At 55.3% G+C, this 1,895-nt stretch overlaps 1 protein-coding gene across 1 annotated transcript in view; it reads right to left on the bottom strand.

The window, feature by feature from the left end:
• Positions 1-639: 639 nt before the first annotated feature.
• Positions 640-1,895, bottom strand: part of LOC103395745 (microfibril associated protein 3) — a 2,462-nt gene continuing 1,206 nt past the window's right edge. The window contains exons 3-4 of the mRNA XM_025065762.1: positions 1,665-1,862; positions 640-1,550 (exon numbers count right to left, since the gene is read on the bottom strand). Of these exons, the coding sequence (XP_024921530.1) occupies positions 856-1,550; positions 1,665-1,862 (893 nt within the window). The 3' untranslated portion in view covers positions 640-855. The remainder of the gene's footprint in view (positions 1,551-1,664; positions 1,863-1,895) is intronic.

The following is a 1,895-nucleotide window of genomic DNA, read 5'->3' as shown; positions in this document are numbered from 1 at the left end:
TGTTGTTGTTGTTGTTGTTGTTCTGTTGTTGTTCTCTGATCTGGTCGGACGTGATGAGAAAAGCTCCGCACTAAAATGACTAAAAGTTAGCAAGAACGTGTTTCAATATAGACAGAAAATTAAACCTTCATCATCTTCATCTTCATCTTCATCATCTCCAGGAGTGATGACTTTTTAAAAATCCCACAGTGATGAAGAACTTTATCGTCTACTCTCTCACACACACAGAGACAGGGACCAAACCTAAACCCCAGGGGATTCTGGGTAATCTCAGGTTCTTCATTATGCACAGGATCTTTTTAATCCAACTTTTCTCCAGGAAAACTTTGTCAAAGACAGAAATAAAAACTTCAGCTTCAGCAGCAGATCTTTACCTTCAATCACCAGAAGAAGAAGAAGAAGAAGAAGAGGAAGAAGGAGAAGGAGAAGGAGAGGGAGAGGGAGGAGGAGGAGAAGAAGAAGGAGAAGAAGAAGAAGAGGAAGAAGAAGAAGGAGAAGAAGAAGGAGAAGAAGAGGAAGAAGGAGAAGGAGAAGGAGAGGGAGAGGGAGGAGGAGGAGAAGAAGAAGGAGGAAGAGGAAGGAGACCCTGTGGGCAGGGTCAGAGGTCAGACCTGTTTATCTGTAAAGAGGACACCTTTGTTGTTGGACAAACGTTTTATTTCATTTTCAGGATTAAAAATATTTGAACAAATGTAAACAGAAACGTTTTCACTCCAGATGAAGATGTCCACGGAGTTCAAGGATTTGACCTGACCTTTGACCCCAGCTGAACGGTTCTGTCCAGCAGGTGGAGCTGAGTTTTTCAGTAGACCAAAGGCAACAGCTGGACCGGACCGGACCGGACCAGACCGAGCCCTACACGTTACTCTCGTAGGACCCGTGGTCCGGGGGGCGTTCCAGCAGCGGATGGCGCCCCTCGTGCCCCACCCTCTCAGGAAAGGCGTGGACCGACACTGTGACGTCGCGGGCACCGTGACCGTCTCCTGACAGCACCTCCTGGTCCCCCGACCCCTGAGGACACGGTGGGCCCAGAGCCTGAGGTTTGGCGGTGGAGTCGGGGCCGACCTTCTCCGCCGCCGCCGCCTCCTCCGCAGACGCCCGACAGCTGAGGAGGAGCGGGGGGAGCGGCACGCTCCTGGCCAGCTCCTCGATGTGTCGGGCCAGTTCCATGGTCTTGAACTGCGTGACCTTGGCGAGCTCCAGCGTCTTGGTGGACGTGATGATGGGGATGCGCTTGGCGACCTCGAAGGCCTTCTGGAGCTTCTCTGCGCCCTCCGTGCGGAACAGCTCGTTGATGGCCTTCTCCGTCTTCTTCAGGTGGCTGCTGACCATGCACAGCCTGGCCACGTTCAGGACCATGGTGACGCTGAACGCCACCAGGCAGACCGCCACGTAGTACAGGCCCAGGCCGCCGCCCACGTGGGCCACACGCAGCGTGACGGTGTAATTCTGGGCTCCACCAGCGGTGACGCAGGTGTAGCGACCACGGTCTTCAAAGGAGACCACGCTGATGTTGAGGACGCCGTTCGCCTGAATCTGCCACTTCCCACCTGCGGAGAGGGGTCAAAGGTCAAAGGAGTTCAAACAGGTGAAGAGGAGGAGGAGGAGGAGGAGGCTGCAGCAGCGCTCCGTTCTCCTCCTTTTTTCCACTGTAGCCTCACTACCTGTGTCCTCCCCCAGCTGCACGCCCCTGGAGTTGAACCACGTGACCTGATCTCCAGGTTCTCCAGTCACGTTACACTGGAGCAGCGTCTCCGAGCCTTCCTTCACCACCAGGTGTCTGCTGCTCAGGTCCTTGGCTCTGACCTCTGACCTGTCCTGAGCTGCTGCTGCTGGGGCTCTGAGCAGCAGCAGCAGCAGCAGCAGCAACCGCAGCCGCGGGGGCGGGGGGGGGG

Source organism: Cynoglossus semilaevis, chromosome 19 (assembly GCF_000523025.1).
Source record: "Cynoglossus semilaevis isolate Cse_v1.0 chromosome 19, Cse_v1.0, whole genome shotgun sequence".
NCBI classification, from domain to species: Eukaryota; Metazoa; Chordata; class Actinopteri; order Pleuronectiformes; family Cynoglossidae; genus Cynoglossus; species Cynoglossus semilaevis.
The sequence above is the reverse complement of the archived record's forward strand: the minus strand, read 5'-3'. Positions and strand labels throughout refer to the sequence as shown.